Source organism: Ornithorhynchus anatinus, chromosome 10 (assembly GCF_004115215.2).
Source record: "Ornithorhynchus anatinus isolate Pmale09 chromosome 10, mOrnAna1.pri.v4, whole genome shotgun sequence".
Taxonomy (NCBI): Eukaryota; Metazoa; Chordata; class Mammalia; order Monotremata; family Ornithorhynchidae; genus Ornithorhynchus; species Ornithorhynchus anatinus.
In genome coordinates this window covers 8,926,949-8,945,113 of record NC_041737.1, presented here as the reverse complement: position 1 = coordinate 8,945,113, position 18,165 = coordinate 8,926,949, and the positions used below count along the sequence as shown (strand labels likewise).

The 18,165-nt window shown below is 53.6% G+C and overlaps 1 protein-coding gene across 1 annotated transcript in view; it reads left to right on the top strand.

The window, feature by feature from the left end:
* Positions 1-18,165, top strand: part of SCARB2 (scavenger receptor class B member 2) — a 30,247-nt gene that overhangs the window by 3,834 nt on the left and 8,248 nt on the right. The window contains exons 2-5 of the mRNA XM_029074107.2: positions 10,185-10,342; positions 15,441-15,588; positions 17,391-17,579; positions 18,050-18,141. Of these exons, the coding sequence (XP_028929940.1) occupies positions 10,185-10,342; positions 15,441-15,588; positions 17,391-17,579; positions 18,050-18,141 (587 nt within the window). The remainder of the gene's footprint in view (positions 1-10,184; positions 10,343-15,440; positions 15,589-17,390; positions 17,580-18,049; positions 18,142-18,165) is intronic.

Sequence of the window (18,165 nt, the reverse complement as noted above, 5' to 3'; positions counted from 1 at the left end):
GCGCTTACCGTGTGCAGAGCACTGGACTGAGCGCTTGGAATGTACAGTTCGGCAACAGATAGAGACGACCGCTTGCCCAACGACGGGCTCGCGGTCTAAAAGGGGGAGGTGGACACCAAAACGAAACAAGTCGTCAGGCATCAATGCCACCAAGATAAATAAAGTCATAGCTATGTAGACATCATTAGCAAAATAAATAGAGTAATAAATAATATGTACAGATATGCACAAGCGCTGTGGGGAGGGGAAGGGGGTAGAGCAGAGGGGAGGGAGGAGGGGGAATGAGGAGGAGAGGGGAGGCAGAGAGAAAGGGAGGGCTCAGTGTGGGAAGACCTCCTGGAGGAAGTGACCTCTCAGTAGGGCTGTGAAGAGGGGAAGAGAGTTAGTTGGGCGGATGTGAAGAGGGAGGGCAGTCCAGGACACCGGGAGGACCGTGGGTCTGTTCTTGTGGACAAAGAGTGCCCAGCTCCATTGCATTGTAATAATGTTGGTTAAGCGCTTACTATGTGCAGAGCACTGTTCTGAGCGCTGGGAGAGATACAGGCTAATCAGGTTGTCCCACGTGAGGCTCACGGTCTTCATCCCCATTTTACAGATGAGGGAACTGAGGCCCAGAGGAGTGAAGTGACTCGCCCACAGTCCCACAGCTGACAAGTGGCAGAGCCGGGATTCGAACCCATGACCTCTGACTCCCAAGCCTGTGCTCTTTCCACTGAGCCACGCATTGTATTTTTTCAAACATTTAGTCCAGGGCTCTGCATTCAGTAAGCGCTCAATAAATACTACTGGTTGATTGATTGAGTTGCTCCAGACCATCTCAAGTCAGTCAATCATATGTATTGAGCGCTTACTGTGTGTACAGCACTGTACTAAGCTCTTGGGACAGTACAATATAGCAGTTGTACAACGAGCAGAGACCACTAATAATCATATTAATAATCTTAATAATTACGTACTCGTTAAGCGCTTACTAGGTGCCAAACACTTGTTCTAAGAGCTGGAGTAAATACAAGTTAGTCAGGCTGGACACAATCCCCATCCCACATGTGTCTCCCTGTCTTAATCCCCATTTTGCAGATGAGGTAACTGAAGCCCAGAGAGTAATAATAATAATGAAGGTATCTGTTGAGCGCTTACTATGCGCCAAGCACTGTTTTAAGCGCTGGGGTAGATACAAGGTAATCAGGTTGCCCCACTTGGAGCTCCCGGTCTCAATCCCCATTTTACAGATGAAGTCAGTGAGGCATAGAGAATAATAATAATAATAATGGTATTTGTTGAGTGCTTACTATGTGGCAAGCGCTTGCTCTAAGCGCTGGAGTAGATACAAGGTGATCGGGTTGTCCCACTTGGGGCTCACCGTCTTCATCCCCATTTTACAGATGAGGTCACTGAGGCCCAGTGAAGTGACTTGCCCAAAGTGACTTGCAGCGCAGCCGGGATTAGAACCCACGACCTCCGGCTCCCAAACCCTTGCTCTTTCCACTAAGCCACTCTGCTTCTCTAAGAGAACTGAAGTGACGTGCCCAAGGTGACACAGCAGACACGTGGCAGAGCCGGGACTAGAACCCAGTACCTCCTGACTCCTCCGCGTTCGGATTTGCACCCTTTGTTCACCCCCCCCGCAACCCCCCCCAAGAACGTATCTTTAAATCGTATATTCAGAATTACTCATTTATTTATATTAATGCCCATCTCCCCCTCTAGACTGTAAACTGGTTCCGTGTTTACAGGGCGGCTAATTCTGTCGTACTCTCCCAAGCGCTTAGTACAGCGCTCTGCACACCGTAAGCCCGGGAGTCTATCCACTGAGCCCCGCTGCTCCGTCACGAGGTAGGGAGGGGTCGGGTGGGGAGCCCAGCTGTCCGGCCTTGACCGGGAAGTTGGCAGGAGGAATTTGACTCCGCGTTAGCCCCTCGGTGGGATCACGGCGATCTTCTCCAGCTTCTCAAGTTGCAGAGCATTGCCCGACTGCGGGACGGGCTCACGTTCGCCAAGGAACTCCTTCACGGGCACCTTTAGTCTCCCCTCCTTCAAAGTCTGATCGAAAGCCCACCTCCTCCGAGAGGCCTTCCCCGACTAAGCCTCCCTTTCCTCTTCTCCCGCTCCCTTCTGCGTCGCCCTGACTCGTTCCCTTTGGTCATCCTCGGCACTTAGGTCCATATCCGTCATTTTATTTCTTTCTATTAAAGTCCGTCTGTCCCCCTCTAGGCCGTCAGCTCGTTGTGGGCAGGGAATGCGCCTTTTATCGTTCTGTCGTATTCTCCCAAGTGCTTAGTACAGTGTTCCGCACCCAGTAAGCGCTCCGTCAATGTGATTGAATGAATTTTACAGACGAGGGAAGTGAGGCCCAGAGAAGCGAGGTGACTCATCCGAGGTCACCCAGCAGACGAGCGGCGGAGCCGGGGTGGGGATCCAGTTCCTTCCCACTCCCAGGCCCGGGGCTCTAGCCACTGAGCCACAGTGCTTCTCAGAGGCTGTTGGGCCTTCGAGTGAGAGGAACAATCAGCTCGGTTATTCCAGGACTCCTGGCCCCCGGTGCCCAGTGGCCGGGAAAGAGACGGGGGGTAAAATAAAATGGGTCCGGTCAGCTTCTCGTGAGCCGCTTCGGGGAGAGGTTGGGTGAAGGAGGAGGCATCGGCAGCTCCCGAAATGGATGGTGTAGGAGGACCCGGAGGAGAGCCAAGCCCTGAGGCCCTGGGCGACTTATTTCGCTTAGTCCAGGTCTCTCCCTCGTCGTCCGCCTGTGCTCACCGCTCCCAGGGGTTGTGGGGGGGGGGGGGGTCCCAGGATAATAATAATAATTATGGAAAGCGCTTACTATGTGCCAGGCACTGTTCTAAGCACTGGGGTAGATACAAGATAATCGGGTCAGACAAGGTCCCTGTCCCACTCGGGGCTCACGGTCTTAATTCCCATTTTACAGATGAGGGAACTGAGGCACGGCAAAGTTAAGCGACTTACCCGAGGTCACACAGCAAAGTGGCGGAGCCGGGGTTAGAACCCGGGTCCTCTGATTCCCAGGCCCGGGCTCTAGCCGCTAGGCCATGACCAACCCGTGCCCAACCTCCTCCCACCATCCCCCCTAAAGCCTTGGGAACTACGCCGTGCTGCTTCCTGGGAGGATCTGCGTTCTAATCCTGACCCTGCTACTTGTCTGCTCCGTGACCTTGGGCATGTCACTTTGCTTCTCTGGGCCTCAGTTCCCTCATCTGCAGAATGGGGATTAAGACTGGGAGCCCTCTGTGGAACAGGGACTGTGTCCAACCTGATTAACTCGCGTCTACCCCGGCGCTCAGCACAATTCCTGGCACATAGCTAGCTCTTAGTAAATGCCATAAAAACAAAAACAAAACAACCAAAGCCGGTCTGGGCCCTTTCTCAGGCCGAGCGGCTCCCCGGAGCCCGTGATCGTAGGGAAGTAATCTTGTTTTGCCCTCCAAGGACTCGCCGGGCTCTCCTCCTCCGCACTCCCCTCCTCCACCCGGACGCGCGGAGAGAGACCCGTTGTTTGGAAACATTTATCTAAATCTCTATCTGGGGTGTCGCTCCCTCTGTTCTTTCCTGTTACTCCTCCTTGACTAAACCCTCCTCTTCTCTGGCACCACTTCCTCTTTGAAGAGATGGGGCATTCTTTGGGCCAGCAGGGAAAACAATCGTTCCAACTGGGGTATTTATTAAGCGCTTACGGGGTGTCAGGCGCCGTACTGAGCACTGGGGTAGATACAGTACCATCAGGCCCAACACGGGCCTCATTCCATCTGGACTCTGTCACCGGGAGAAGGGGAAACTGAGGCCCAGAGAGGTTGTGACTTTTTTTGGGGCGTGGCATTTGCTAAGCGCTACGTGCTACCCCAGTGCTTAGTGCTTGGCACACAGAGCTTAACGAACACCGTAATCATTTTATTGCCTTCGGGTTGGGGCCCAGGAAGGGGTTGAAGCGGCGTGGCTCCGTGGAGAGAGCCGGGGCTTGGGAGTCAGAGGTCGTGGGTTCCAATCCCGGCTCCGCCGCTCGTCTGTTGTGCGACCTTGGGCGAGCCGCTTCACTTCTCTGGGCCTCAGCTGCCTCATCCGTCGCATGGGGATTGAGACTGTGAGCTGATGACCTTGTAGCTACCCCAGCGCTTAGAAGAGTGCTTGGCACGTAGTAAGCGCTTAACAAATATCATCATTCTGATTATTCTGTTGTGCCAGGCACCGTGGAGACAAGCGAGTCGGGTTGGCCACGGTCCCTGTCCCAAGTGGGGCTCACGGTCTTCAGCCCCATTTTACAGATGAGGGAACTGAGGCACGGAAATGTGAAGTGACTTGCCCCAGGCCACGCAGCAGACAAGTGGCGGAGTGGGGATTAGAACCCAGGTCCTCTGACTCCCAAACCCTCGCTCCGCCCATTAGGCCACGCTGCTTCCCATCTGAGCTCGTTGGAAAGGACAGGGCAGAATCTTTGGTCTCTTTGAGGGTTTTTTCATTCTTAGTTTAATTACTTAGGATGACGCTTTGCAGAAGGCAGAAAAAATGTTCTCGAACCTGTACGGGGACTCCAGATTCCTCGAGGCCCAGGGGACGCCACGAAGCCCAGGCACACCCGCCGGGAGCTCCAGCGGTTTGGTCGGCTTTCTGGACGTTCCGCTCCTTCCACGTGCCTTGCTGGTTTTCAGGAAGTTTGAGCTGGGAACTTATCATGGTTTATAACCGCCACGACCCGAACAGGTGGAGATTGCTGGAAAGCCCTGGGTGCTGCCTCCGGGGAAATTTAACGACGGTTTTGGTTGTAACTGCCCTGATTTCAAAGGCTCTGGAGTTCGGACAGGAGCGCGGGAAGCCTGGGTCCCATTTCTGCTCCAGAGGGGGAGGACGGAGGGGTTTCCCCGGATCATCCCCGACCCTGGGAATCCTCTCTCGCTAGTGGCTCCAGTTAGGGGTGAGGTATTTTGAGGTAGATCCCCTGTCTCAAAATTGCAGTGAAAATAAAAGACAAATTTTTTTTCTGGATTTGTTAAGCGCTTACTATATGCCAGGCACCGTACTAAGCGCTGGGGTAGATACAGGCTAATCAGATTGGACACAGTAACGTGTCCCAGGTGGGGCTCACAGTCTTCATCCCCATTTTACAGATGAGGGAACTGAGGCCCAGAGAAGTGAAGTGTCTTGGCCAAGGTCACGCAGCAGACACGAGGTGGAGCCAGGATTATTCATCCATTCATTCAGTCGTATTTATTGAGCACCTACTGTGTGCACAGCACTCTACTAAGCACTTGGGGAACTACAGTATAATAATAAAGAGAGTCAATCCCTGCCCACAATGAGATCACAGTCTAGAGGTGGGGGAGATAGACATCAATACAAGTAAAGAGGCATCAATATAAATGAATAAAATTACAGATTTATTCACGAGGGCTGTGGCGGGGCCGGGAGAGGGGGGCAGAGCAAAGGGAGCTCTTCTAATCAGAAGGATTAGAACCCAGGTCCTTCTGGCTCCCAGACCCATGCTCTATCCATTAGGCCACGCTGCTTCTCAAGGGAATGGTGTTTTAAAGCTGTGGAAGCTCTCGTAAAAGTTGTCTGCACCGACGCCGTAGTGGGGGTGGCGAGCCGAGGGGTGAGAAGGAGACGAGGATTGTCTGTTTTTTATATCATTTAAGTGCTTATTACGTGTCAAACACCGTTCTAATCGCTGGGACGGATGCGAGTCAATTAGGTGAGACACAGTCCCTGTTCCGCATGGGGTTCGTAGTCTAAAGAGGAGGGAGGACTGAGGCGCAGAGAAGTTAAGCGACTTGCAACAGGTCACGCGGCAAGCAGTTGGCAGAGCCAGAATTAGAACCCAGGTCCGACTCTGGCTCCCGGGTCTACTAGGCCGTGCAGAGAAGCAGCACGGCCCAGTAGAGAATCAGCATGGCCTGGGGGATAGAGCGCGGGCCCGGGAGTCAGAAGATCATGGGTTCTAATCCCGGTTCCGCCACGTATCTGCTCTGCGACCTTGGGGCGGGTGGCTTCACTTCTCTGGGCTTCAGTTCCCTCATCTGCGAAATGAGGATTGAGACTGTTGAGCCCCACGTGGGACGGGGACTGCGACCTACCCGATTTGCTCCTATCCGCTCCAGTGCTCAGTACAGCGCCTGGAACCTAGTAAGCGCTTAACAAATACCCCAATTATTATTATTCTCAGCACGAGGGCAGGGCTGGTGTCTTCCTACCGTACCCTTCCGAGCGCGTAGTAAAATCTGCCCTTTCCTCTCCAGTCAAACGTCCTCCGTGTTAATCCAAGCTCTTATTCTATCCCAGTATTGTATCGGCCTCTTTGCTGACCTCCCTGCCTCCCGTCTCTCCCCACGCCAGTCCATCCTCCACTCTGCTGCCCGGATCATTTTTTGCAGAGGTTTTCAATCCATATTTTCCCCCGCTTCAAGGACCTCCGGTGGTTTCCCATCCACCTCCGTATCAGACGGAAACTGCTCACCGTCGGCTTTAAAGCCGTCCATCCCCTCGTTCCCTCCGACCTCACCTGGCCGCTCTCCTACTCCAACCCACCCTCACACTTCACTCCTCAAATGCCAACCTACTCACCCTACTTTGACCTCGTGTTATCTGGCCGCCGACCCCTCGCCCACATCCCCCCTCTGGCCTGGAACGCCCTCCCTCCTCAGATCCGACAGACGGTGACTCTCCCCACCTTCGGAGCCTCATCGAAGGCAACACCTCCCCCGAGAGGCCTTCCCCGACTGAGCCCTCCTTTCCTCTTCTCCCGCTCCCTTCTGCGTCGCCCCGACTCCCTCCCTTTTTCCACCGCCCTCCCGCCCCCATGGCACTTAACGTCCATATCCGGGATTATTTGCTTATTTTTTGTTGGCATTTGTTAAGCGCTTACTATGTGCAGGGCACTGTTCTAAGCGCGGGGGTAGATTCAGATTGTCCCACATGAGGCTCACAATCTTAATCCCCATTTTACAGAAGAGGTAACTGAGGTTTCATTTCTGTCTCCTCGCTCCAGACTACGAGCTCGCTCGGGCAAGGACTGTGTCTGTTATATTGTATTCTCCCAAGCGCTTAGTACAGTAGTCGGCAGCCGGTAAGCGTTCCATAAATGGAGTTGATTGATAGAGATGAACCTACGGTCTGATGATAACAATCAACCCTGCAGGGACTCTGTTAGAAGCTCCCCGAGGGCAGGGATCATCTCGGCAGCGACCTCTGCCTTTCCCCTGGGCGCTCAGTACAGTGTTTTATGCCCAACAAGCTGGATGGCGATGAAATTGGTGGAGGCCCCCAGGTCGGTCAATCAGTCAGTCGGTCTGACTGACGGGCCATGTGGCCGTGACCCTAGTTTCAGCTAGAAACCAAACGGCGCACCGCCACTTGTCTGCTGTGTGACCTTGGGCAAGTCACTTCACTTCTCTGGGGCTCAGTGACCTCATCTGGAAAATGGGGATTATGACCGTGAGCCCCACGTGGGGACACCCTGATGACCCTGTATCTCCCCCAGCGCTTAGAAGAGTGCTTGGCACATAGTAAGCGCTTAACAAATGCCAAAATTATTATTATTAGGGCCCTGGAGTTTAGTTGTATATTTGGCAGATGGTGAGAAGATTTCAATCATATCTGTAACTTATTTCTTTATGATACTGGTAATTTATTTATAGTAATCTATAGACTGTGAGCTTGTTGCGAGGAGGGAACGTGTCTGTTTATTGTTGTACTCTCTCCCAAGCGCTTAGCAGAGTGCTCTGCACACAGTAAGCACTCAATAAATACGCTTGAATGAATGAAAGAGTGAATGAATTTCTTTGGGTTCTCTTTTAGAGCTTTTCCAAAATATCCTTAGTTTTGCTTAGGAAGTATCAGCAAATGTTTAACCTCCACAGTGGCCACTATCGCAGTATCTCTCATGTGCCCAGCTCAGGTCCGGCTGTTTTTGCCAGCGAATCCGATCCTGTTTTCCCTCCGGCAAAGCCCCGGCCCCTTTGGAATTTTTGGCTCCGGATGGAGAAATGGAATCCGCCTCAGGCGGGAGAGACTTTCTGGCCCCGGTCGCAGTTCTTTCTGCTCTCCCGCCTTTGTAACTTGCTGTTCAACCAATCAGTGGTATTTATTGAGCGCTTACTGTGTGCAGAGCGCTGTACTGAGCGCTCGGGAGAGTACGATACAACAGAAATAGCAGAAACGTTCCCTGCCCGTAATGAGTTTACAGTCTGGAGAGGGAGAAAGACACTAATGTAGAGAAATAATTTATAACTTAAAGTCTGTACATAAGTGGTGTGGGGTTGGGAGTGGGGCGTTTACCAAATATCCAGAGATCACGGATGATGAAGAAGGGAGAGCGAGCCAGGGAGGAGGGGGCTTAATCAAGGAAGGCCTCTTGGAGGAAGTGTGACATTATTTTTAAAAAAGGATATTTGTTAAGTGCTTACTATGTGCTAAGCACTCTTCTAAGCATGGGGAGAGATACAAGGTCATCGAGTAGTCCCACGTGGGGCTCGTAGTCTTAATCCCCCTTTTACAGATGAGGGAACTGAGGCCCAGAGAAGTGAAGTGACTTGCCCAGAGTCACACAATTGACAAATGACGGAGCCGGGATTAAAATCCATTAGAATAATCAATCGATGGTATTTATGGAGTACTTACTATTCATTTATTCATTCCATCGTATTTATTGAGCACTTCCTCTGTGCAGAGCACTGGACTAGATGCTTGGAAAGTACAATTCAGCAATAAATACTTACTGCAGAGGACTGTGCTGAGCGCTTGGGAGAGTACAGTACAACAGAATTGGCAGACACGTTCCCTGCCCGTACTGAGCTTCGAAGGCGAAGGTGGTCAGACGCGATTACTTCCAGCGAAGCAGACGGGAGCCGTATCCGCCGGTGCGGTCCCACCGAGGGCGGATCAGGAATCCTGGGAGAATCTAGGACTCGGAGACGGCCAGGGCGGACGGGGTCCAGGGAGACGGACACTGGGAGATGGCCGTTTCCATGGTTGCGGCTCAGCCCCGTGCATCCGGAATGAGGCTTCTCTCGCCGAGAAGATGAAAGGCCCCAGGGGTGTTGAAATCCGTTCGGTTTCCCCTCATTCTCTGATGCCGTGGCCTGCTTCTAGCCGGGACGACGTAGCGATGGGAGTTTTCCGAGGGGATTTGGGAGGACAACCTGGGAAGGCCCGGGATGCCCGTAGGGTGAATCTCGGGGGGCGGCCGGGCCGCGAAGGCGCCGGGAATCTGGGGTGCCGATGCCCGGTCAGCCTGCAGCATGGCGCGCCCTAAATCTTGGGTGGTGGGTTGTGGGGGGCGGCTCCCAAATATACCAGACTCCACCACTTGTCTGCTGCGTGACCTCGGGCGACTCACGTCTCTGGGCCTCACTTTCCTCGTCTGTAAAAACGGGGATCGAGACCGTGAGCCCCACGCGGGACAGGGACTGGGTCCAACCCGATTTTCTCATCTCCACCCCGGCGCTTAGTACAGTGCCTGGCACTTGGTAAGCGCTTAACAAATACCGGAATTATTATTAACCAGTAACAAGCGTTAATTATTATTCATTAACAATAAATCAGTCGAATCCGTAATTGTGATTAATAAACCAGTATTGACCATTAATTATTACCTAGGATGCCATTGGTTAATGTTAATTAGTAATTAATCGATCAGTATCGATCGTTCATTAATAATTTAAAATTAATTAATGATCAATGCTAATTAATAAGGATTATGGTATTTGTTAAGTGCTTAGTATTACAGAGCTACTAGAAGCAGGGCTACTAGAAGCAGCGTGGCTCAGTGGAAAGAGCCTGGGATGAAGAGTCAGAAGTCATGGGTTCTAATCCCGGCTCCTCCACCTGTCAGCTGTGTGGCTTTGGGCAAGTCAGTTCACTTTTCGGTGCCTCAGTGACCTCATCTGGAAAACGGGGATGGAGACTGGGAGCCCCACGTGGGACAACCTGATTACCCGCTTAGAATAGTGCTCGGCACATAGTAAACGCCTAACAAATACCAACATTATTGTTATTATCATCTAATGCTGGCAATACCAAATACCATAATTATTATTATCATCATTATTATGACGGCCGAACGGCGTGTGTGACATCATCCCGTGAGGTGGCGAGCCCGATCCGACACGTGCCTGGCTCCCGAGGTCCCCGGGCGCGATGGACGTCGGACGCGTGACCCCCTCCCCGGCTTGTCGTTGCAGAACGTCGTGCTGAAGAATGGAACCGACGCTTTCGAGTCCTGGGAGAAGCCTCCCCCGCCCGTGTACATGCAGTTCTACTTCTTCAACGTGACCAATCCGAGCGAGGCGCTCCGCGGGGAGACCCCCGAGGTGGAGGAGGTGGGGCCGTACACCTACAGGTAAGGAATGATAAGGGTGATCCTCGTGGCATTTGTCAGGCGCTTACTACGTGCCAGGCACTCTACTAAGCGCTGGGGTGGAGACGAGAAAATCAGATTGGACACAGTCCCTGTCCCGCGTGGGGCTCACGGTCTCTGTCCCCATTTTACAGAGGAGGGAACCGAGGCAAAGAGAAGGGAAGTGGCTTGCCCAAGGTCACCCAGCAGAGAAGTGGTGGACCCGGGATTAGAACCCATGATCTTCTGACTCCCGGGCCTGCGCTCTACCCACTGAATCATGCTGCTTCTCTTGTTAAGTGCTCACTGTGTGCCAGGCACTGTACTAAGATCTGAAGTAGATAGAAACAGTGTGGTCTAGTGGATAGAGCCCGGACCTGGGAGTCAGAGGGACCTGGGTTCTAATCCCGGCTCCGCCTACGTGTCCGTTGTGTGACCGTGGACAAGTCACTTCCCTTCTCTGCGCCTCAGTTACCTCATCTGTAAAATGGGGATTGAGACTACCAGCCCCCCCGTGGGACGGGGACCGTGTCCGACCTGATTAGCTTGTGACCACCCTAGCGCTTAGAACAGTGGTCGACACATAGTAAGCGCTTAACAGGTACCACCGTCACCGTCACAAGCTAGTCCGGGTGGACACAGTCCACGTCCCCCACGGGGCTCACAGTCTCGGCGACCTTGGGCAGGTCACTCTTTGGACTTCACTTCCCCCATATGGAGGACGAGGGTGGTCTTCTTCTCGGGTCGGGAATCCCGTGTAGGACGGGACGTGCGTCCAATCCGATCGTTTCGTATCTTCTCAGAGCCTGGCTCGATGTCTGGCCCCTGGTGAGCGCTTAATGGGTAATAAAAAATGGAAGGAATTAAAATAAGCCCGAGGGGCCAGATTGTAAGATTCCAGATCCTCTAAAATGGCCCCAACATGGCCACCGTTCACGGCCGAGGCAGGAAGCCCGGATTTTCTGCTGGGGGTTGATTTAAATGTCGGGTGGTTCGGTCGAAGGCAGCAGGAATGAGACGCTCCGGATTCGGGATTGAAATTTCGTAATCGGTGGCGGTTTCCCCTCCGGCATCATTATCGCTTCACGTCAGACGTCTCTGGTTTCGCCGGCTCTCTCTGTGTCGCCGGTTCGCCCCGTCGGTGACTCGGCTCGGGAGGAGCCATCGATCGGTGTATTTAATCGAGCGCTTACTGCTGACAGAGCACTGTACTAAGCGCTCGGGGGAGTGATGATAGTCATCGTGGTACTCGTAAAGCGCTTACTATGGGCCGAGCACGGTTCTAAGCGCCGGGGCAGTCACTATAGCAGGAAATTGCGGGCTACGGGGGGAGACGGACATTAATATAAATAAATTGTCATCATGTGCGTAAGTGCCGGGGGACTGAGGATGGGGCGACTATCAAGTGCTTCAAGGGTAAAGATCCAAGTGCGAGGCCGATGCAGCAGGGAGACGGAGTCGGGAAAAAGAGGGCTTAGTCGGCAAAGGTCTCTTGGAAGACATATGACCTTAACGGGACAGCAGCATGGCCTAGTGGCAAGAACCCAGGCCTGGGAGTCAGAGGCCATGGGTTCTAATCCTGGTTCCGCCATTCATCTGCGGTGTGACCTTGGGCAAGTCACTTCACCTCTCTGGGCCTCAGTGACCTCATCTAAGGCAGTAAGCCCTCGGTCAGTACTGCCCCGGTGAAGACGGTGGAGGGGAGCTGCTTTAGAGTCACCCCGGGATGGTTCGTCGAGGTTCGGAGGGGAGAAACGTGGCCCTCGCTGGCCTGTTCCGAGGAGATGATATTGGATGAGATACTGGAATGTGGGAGATGGGAAGACCCGAAAACCTCGGCGGGCAAAAGGCTGCCGGAAAGTGGGCGGGTGTTGGCGTTCCCGCCCGACACGGCTGGTATCTCGCGCTGGAGATCCTTCTCGAGGCAGTGACATCCCAGTTCACGTGACCGACGGTCGGCTTCCGAAACCACTCGCCTCCTCCTGCCTCTCTGGGGTCGGGGAATCCGTCGACGGAGACAGAAACAGTCGGTTAGTTTGGCCACGGGGCCTCTGACTCTGTCGTTTTAGCCCGTCGTGGGCGGCGTAAATGTCAGTTGTGCAATCCTGGTTTTCGGCCCCCGGCAGACTGAAAGAAGCTCGTATCATCATCATCATCGTTGTTATTATTACTATTTATTAAGCGTTAGGGTACGAACAAGTCGATCGGGTTGGACGTGGTCCTTGTCCGACATAAGGCTCCCGGTCTAAGTAAGAGGGAGTAGGATTTAATCCCCATTTGGCAGAGGAGGTAACTGAGACAGAGAGAAGTGAAGTAACTTGCCCAAGGTCACGCAGCTGGGAAGCGGCGGAGCGGGATTAGAACCCAGCTCTTCTGACTCCCAGGCCCGAGCTCTTTCCACGAGGCCACGCTGCCTCTCGGCCGTTTCCTCGCTTAGCTTTGCCGGCTCAGGGGAGCGAGGACCAAGCTGTGATGCTTAGAACAGTGCTCTGCGCATAGTAAGCGCTTAACAAATACCAACATTATTATTACGCTGTGCCCCCCACATCCCGATGGGTTTTTCGTCGTTTCGCCGGTGGGTTTTTTTGGTATTGTCCTCTCCCAAGCGCTTAGTACAGTGCTGGACGCGCAGGAAGTCGGTGGCCTGGGGCCCAAAAGGTGAAGAATCTAGACTCTGGTGCCTTCTCTGATCTGTTCTCTCGGTCAGAGCGGATTTTAGATTTCCGAAAATGACCGTATCGTGTCGGGGGGGGGTTCTGGCAGCCATCTCTGCCGTCATCGTGTAACCAAGAGACTGGGTGGAGTTGGGGGGGCTACCTCAATCCGGATCATTTCAGCCCCCACCTTTGGCAGAAGAAAGCAGGCGGTGTCCACACGCAAACACCCCCACCCCCACAAGCGCACAGTGTGTGCGCACGTGAGTACGGTACAGCAAATACAGTGTAACAATAAACAGACACATTCCCTGCCCACAACGAGCTTTCAGTATAGAGATCTAGAATGTAATGATAATAAGCTTCTTGCTTATTGTACTCTCCCAAGTGTTTAGCACAGTGCCCTGCATACAATAATTACTCAATATGTATTGATTAATTGAAAAGGCAGGTTTGGGGGTGGGGGGGATCACTTAGCCCGATCCCCTGAACCTCCGCTTTTATCTTTACCTTTTCTACCTGTCCCTTGTGAGGACTTCCGTGAAGAGAGTTGTTCTTAGATCACCTCAGTTCCCCGAGGCACGAGGTGTGTGGGTGTGCGGCTGTGTGGGTGATTATTTTCCATCATATAAGGCCGAGTTTTGATTTTGTCACTCTCCTCGTGACTCCTGGCCATTCTTATAATTGCGCTGGATGGGTGGAGGGGGAGAGAGTGAAGTTCGGAAAAGCAGCGTGACTCAGTGGCTAGGGCCCGGGCCTGGGTGTCCGAAGGACCTGGGTTCTAATTCCGGCTCTGCCACTTATTATTATTATGATGGTAGTCGTTAAGCGCTTACTATGTGCAAAGCACTGTTCTAAGCGCTGGGGTTGTTACGAGGTAATCAGGTTGTCCCACGTGGGGCTCACGGTCTTGATCCCCATTTTACAGATGAGGTCACTGAGGCACAGAGAAGTTAAGTGACCTGCCCAAAGTCACATAGCCGATAAGTGGAGGGGCCGGGATTAGAACCCATGACCTCTGACTTCCAAACCCGTGCTCTTTCCACTAAGCCATGCTGCTTCTTTCCGCCACACCACGTTGTTTTGTAACCCCACTCCTAAGACTTGGGAAATAGAGGCATTTCTGGGGTCCCAAAGCACGAGTCTGCGGGGTCACCTTGGGCAAGTCACTTCCCTTCTCTTGGCCTCAGTTCCCTCATCTGTAAAATAGGGATTAGGACCGTGAGCCCCTTGTGGGACGTGGACTGTGTCCAGCCCGATTGGCTTGTCTCTACCTCAGCACTTAGTACAGTGTCTGGCACATAGTAAGTGCTTAACAAATGCTACAAAAAGAGAGAGAAGAGAGTGAAGTCCTTTCTGAGAAATCCTGGTTCCTGTTCGTTTTGGCCCCCAGAGATTCCTCCGTTGTTGATCAAGACTGTAAACTCACTGTGGGCAGGGAACCTGCCTACAAACTCTCTTGATCTGAACCCTCCTCAATGCTTAGTACAGTGCTCTGCACTTAGTGAGCCCTCAATAAGTCGCATTGATTGCTTGATTTTTTTTTAATGGCATTTGTTAAGCACTTAGTGTGTGCCAAACACTATCCTAAGCGCCGGGATGGATAGAAGGTAACTAGGTTGCACAAAATCCATGCCCCACATAGGACTCCCAGTCTTAATCCTCATTTTCCAGCTGAGGGAACCTAGGCCCAGGGAAGTGAAGTGACTTGTCCAAGGTCACCCGGCAGACAAGTGGCGGAGCCGGGATTAGAACCCAGGTCCTTCTGACACCCAGACTCGTGCTTTGGGGCCCCAGTAATGCCTCTCATTTCCCAAGTCCTAGGAGTGGGGTTACAAAGCAGCGTGGCGTAGTGGAAAGAGCACGTGCTTAGTGCCCTCCCTGCCCCACACTACTTGTGATATATGTACATATTTATTATTCGATTTATTTTATTAATGATATGTATATATCTATAATTGTATTTATCTCTTTTGATGGTAGTGATGCCTGTCTACTCGTTTTGTTGTCTGTCTCCCCCCTTCTAGACTGTGAGCCCATTGTTGGGTAGGTATGGTCTCTCTTTGTTGCTGAACTGTACTTTCCAAGCGCTTAGTACAGTGCTCCGCACATGGTAAGCGCTCGATAAATACGATTGAATGAATGAATGAGTCAGAGGACATGGGTTCAAATCCCCGCTCCGCTACTTGTCTGCTGGGTGACCTTGGGCAAGCCACTTAACTTCTCCGGGCCTCAGTGACCACCTCTGTCAAATGGAGATTGAGACTGTGAGCCCCACGTGGGACAACCTGATGACCTCGTATCTATCTCCCCCAGCGCTTAGAACAGTGCTTGGCGCCTAGTAAGCGCTTGACAAATACCATCATTATTATCATAAGGCCAGTTGGACTCTTGCTTGTGAAATCAACCTCCCTTTGAGCCCAACTCTTTCCCCCCGAATCCTGCAGGGAGCACCGGCCCAGAGAGAACATCCGCTTTTGGGACAACGGGACTAAAGTGTCTGCCATCAACCCCAAAACCTACATCTTCGAACGGGACCTGTCCGTCGGGGACCCTGCCGTTGACCTGATCAGGACTGTAAACATTCCTGCAGTGGTAAGGGCGCCGGGCATCGGGCACACCAACCTGGGCCCGTCCCCCGGCGTGGGCGACTTGGCCGGGCCCCAACCAGCCAGTCAGTCGGTGGTATTTATTGAGTGCACTGTACTGAGCGCTTGGGGGAGGTCGGAGTCGGTAGATACGTTCCCTGCCCACAGTGAGTTTACCGTCCTTCGAGAGCTGTGGGACTTTGCTGACCGATACATCCCCGCGGCCCGGAGAACGGACGGAAGTTTCCTTGTCCCCCAGAGTCGAGACTTGCTACCCGCCTGCTGTGTGACCCTGGGGCAAGTCACTTAACTTCTCTGGGCCTCGGTTACCTCATCCTGTCAAAGGGGACTGCGAGACGGTGAGACCCGTGTGGGACCGGGACTGCGTCCAACCTGACAAATTTGTATCTACCCCGGCGCTTAGTACAGCGCCTGGACGTAGCAGGTGCTTAACAAATACCATTATAATTGCGATTACACCAATGTTCAGCCCAGCTCAGGGCCCCTAGTAAGTAAATACTTCTTTGGTGGCTACCGTTTTCTGGATTCTTTCCTCCAGATTGCAGGTGACATTCCTCAGTCAGGGAACGGTTTTGTGTTTCTCTCCGCTTGGGTATTCAGCCAACGTAATGGGAAAGCCAGCTCTCCGGTCGATACTGTTTGAACAGCAGAACTCTCCCAGAGAGTGCCATCCGTGTCACGTCCAACTGGCCCTTCCCAGTAGTAACTGCTAAAAGTGCCCTGCACGGGGTACGCGTATAATACATACCATTAATTGATTGATTGACTGATTGAGCTTCTGTCCGGCTATCTGCCCCACCCCCTCCAGCCGTCCCTCGAGCTGGCAAAACTGGGGCAGGAGCCGGGGCCACCCTGGGGGCAGTTAGTTGCCCCAGGCCCCACGCCCTATTATTTTAAAATGGAATTTGTCAATCGTCTATTATGCGCCGGGCACGGTACCGAGCCCTGGAGTAGTTAGGTTGGACACGGTCCCCGTCCCACTCGGGGCTCACGGTCTTAATCCCCGTTTTACGGATGAGGGAACCGAGGCCCAGTGAAGTGACTTGCCCAAGCAGACGAGCGGGATTAGAACCCAGGTCCTTCTGACTCCCGGGTCCGGACTCTAGCCGTTAGGCCACGCTGCTCCTCGGAGAGCTGCCGGGTGTGGTGGGCAATGAGGGAGATGGGAGCTATCGACCCGGAGCCGGTCGCCTCATGGAAAGGCAGGGATCCCCGGGACGCAGGGAGCGGTGGAAGCGGGGGGGGACCGGGCCCTGGGGTGGGAGGGAGTTAAGGAAAGCTCCGCCACTTGCCCCGGTCAAGTCACTTGGCTTCCTCTGGGCCTCAGACACCTCCTCTGGAAAATGAAGATTAAGACGCCGAGCCCAGTGTGGGAATCCAGTGTGAGACAGGAACCGTGCCCAATCTCATTTGCCGGCATCCAACCCAGCGGTTGGCACGTGGTAAGAGCAGAACTAATACCATAAAAAAGGTGGAACTTTGGCTCTTCAAACCCCCTTTCCTATCCCCGGCGCTCCCAGGGAGCCCGAGCCCTGTGCCTTCTGCCCAGGGACAGTGCTTGGTACGGTGCCCGGCGCACAGAAGGCACTTAACAAATACCAGAAGAAAAAGTCCGGCCTCTTAGGGGTCAGTCAGCGATGAGGGCCCGGGCCGGGGGATGCGAGGGAAGCCCGTCTTCCGGGCGGAGGGATGCAAGGCAGACGCCCCGCCGGCTCCTGTGGGCAGAGGTGGGTTCCCGCTTGTGACTCGTCCCTCCTCTTTGCCCTCCTCCCCTCCCCGCGCCCCCAGACAGCCATGCGGTGGTCCCAGAACCGCTTTCTGAAGGAGATCATCGAAGGGATCCTGAAGGGGTTCCAGCAGAGCCTGTTTGTGACGCATTCCGTTCACGAGCTGCTGTGGGGCTACAAAGACGAGGTGCTGTCCCTCATCAACGCCTTCCGGCCGGACGTCCCCCAGTACTTCGGCTTGTTCTACGGGGTGAGTCGGGGCGTTTGCCGGGAGGCGTGGTCGGCCGGAGATGGAGGAGGGGTTGGGGGGCGGTCGTTCCGGGCCCCACCGATCCTTTCCTTCCTCCCGAGAGGAGAGAGAGCCATTTTAAACGTGTTCTTGACAGCGGTGGGGACATGAGGGACCGTCCTGGGCCTAGAAATGGTCTCCCACAGCCCCGTCTACCTGGGAGGTTACACTGCTTGTTGCCTAAGGCCACAGGCTGCCTTTCTGTGGGTGAGGCCTTCGCTTTGCCCTCTCCCCTGAGCTTGTTCTCTCCTCTCGCTCGAGAGCCACGCTGCTCCCGGCCTTGATTTTTCACCGGCCTGAGAACGGACCCATCCATCAGACGGCGGGGCGGAAATTCTTGGTCCGGGGTCAGAATTTGGTCCCGGTCCCCCTTCTGAAGGCTCCCGGAAGTGCCCCTTCATGCCACCGGTGTGGCATTCGCTCGTTTCCAGAAAAACGCAACGGATGACGGAGAGTACGTTTTTCTCAGCGGAGAGGATGACTACCTTAACTTCAGCAGGATCGTGGAGTGGAAGGGCAGAACGTAAGTCAGGAGCCCAACGCTCTG